General features: G+C 38.2%; 1 protein-coding gene across 1 annotated transcript; it reads left to right on the top strand.

The window, feature by feature from the left end:
• Window positions 1–214: 214 nt before the first annotated feature.
• Window positions 215–973, top strand: LOC124894533 (secreted RxLR effector protein 161-like). The gene has a single exon (XM_047405160.1). It carries the CDS (start codon window positions 215–217, stop codon window positions 971–973), a length of 759 nt encoding a protein of 252 aa, XP_047261116.1.
• The last annotated feature ends 437 nt before the right edge of the window (window positions 974–1,410 follow it).

Genomic DNA, 1,410 nt, shown 5'->3' with positions numbered 1-1,410 from the left:
ACAGTTGCAATGGCCAGTTTACCAATTTAATGTCAAGTCCGCATTTCTCAATGGAGACTTACTAGAAGAAGTTTATGTAACGCAACCTGAAGGTTTCATAAAGGAAGGCAACGAAACAAAGGTGTTCAGGCTGAAAAAGGCATCGTACGGCTTGAAGCAAGCCCCTCGATCATGGTATAGCAAAATCGATGGTTACTTCCAGAAAAATAGGTACATGAGAAGTGAGAACGAACCCACATTGTATGTGAAGAAGGAAAGTGATAATTTCATCATTGTATGTCTTTATGTTGATGATATCATTTACACTAGTTCTTCTAATTTTCTTGTGGATAATTTCAAGTCTCAAATGATGAATGAGTTTGAGATGTCGGATATGGGGTTATTACATTATTTTCTTGGCCTTGAAGTCCACCAAACCGATGATGGAATATTTCTTTCACAAAGGAAATATGACAGAGACCTCAATAAATTTGGCATGCTTAATTGCAAGCCTGCAGCGACACCAATGAATATAAATGAAAAGTTGCAGCAAGTGAATGAAGAAGAAGAGTTGATAGATGCAAGGAGGTTCAGAAGCTTGGTTGGAGGTCTAATATATTTGACGCACACTAGACCCGATATTGCATTCTCTGTTGGTGTTGTTTCCAGGTTTATGCATCAACCTTCAAAGGTACATTATGGAGCAGCAAAGAGAATCTTGCGGTACATTGGTGGAACTTTGGACTTTGGCATTTGGTACTCACGTACCAATAATTTCAAATTGTGTGGGTACACGGATAGCGACTATGGAAGTTCATTGGATGATAGACGAAGTCTTTCAGCAAATGTTTTCACTCTAGGCTCAGACGCAGTGACTTGGAGTTCAAAGAAGCAAGCTACGGCAACATTGTCAACCTTAGAAACTGAGTATGTTGCAGTAACTTCAGCAGCTTGTCAAGCAGTCTGGCTAAGAAGAGTGCTAGCAGATCTTTAACAAGAGCAGAAGGGAGCAACGAAGATATTTTGCGACAATAAAGAAACTATCTCCATGACAAAGAACCCAACATTCCATAGCAGGACAAAGCATATTGATATTCGTTATCATTTTATCCGTGACTTGGTAGCAAAGGAGGAAATATTGCTGGAATATTGCAAGACACAAGAGCAGCTTGCAGATGTACTGACCAAGGCTTTATCAAAGGAGAAATTCATCTATTTCAGAGGAGTGTTTGGTGTATGTAGTTTTGAATCAAGAGGGAATGTTGAATAATGATTCAAAACAAAGTAGGAACTAGTCTTTTGGATTCTGTTAAGTAGGTTCCTATATTTACTCAAGTTTATTTAGTGTAGCTGAAATAGAGTCTTAGTGGGTTATAGGACCTATATTTTAGGATTAGTTGTTTTATCTGTTAGTCTATATATTTGGGCATT

This window comes from Capsicum annuum, unplaced genomic scaffold, assembly GCF_002878395.1.
Source record: "Capsicum annuum cultivar UCD-10X-F1 unplaced genomic scaffold, UCD10Xv1.1 ctg74868, whole genome shotgun sequence".
Classification (NCBI taxonomy): Eukaryota; Viridiplantae; Streptophyta; class Magnoliopsida; order Solanales; family Solanaceae; genus Capsicum; species Capsicum annuum.
Note: the sequence above shows the minus strand (reverse complement) of the source record. Positions and strands in the feature narration are given on the sequence as shown.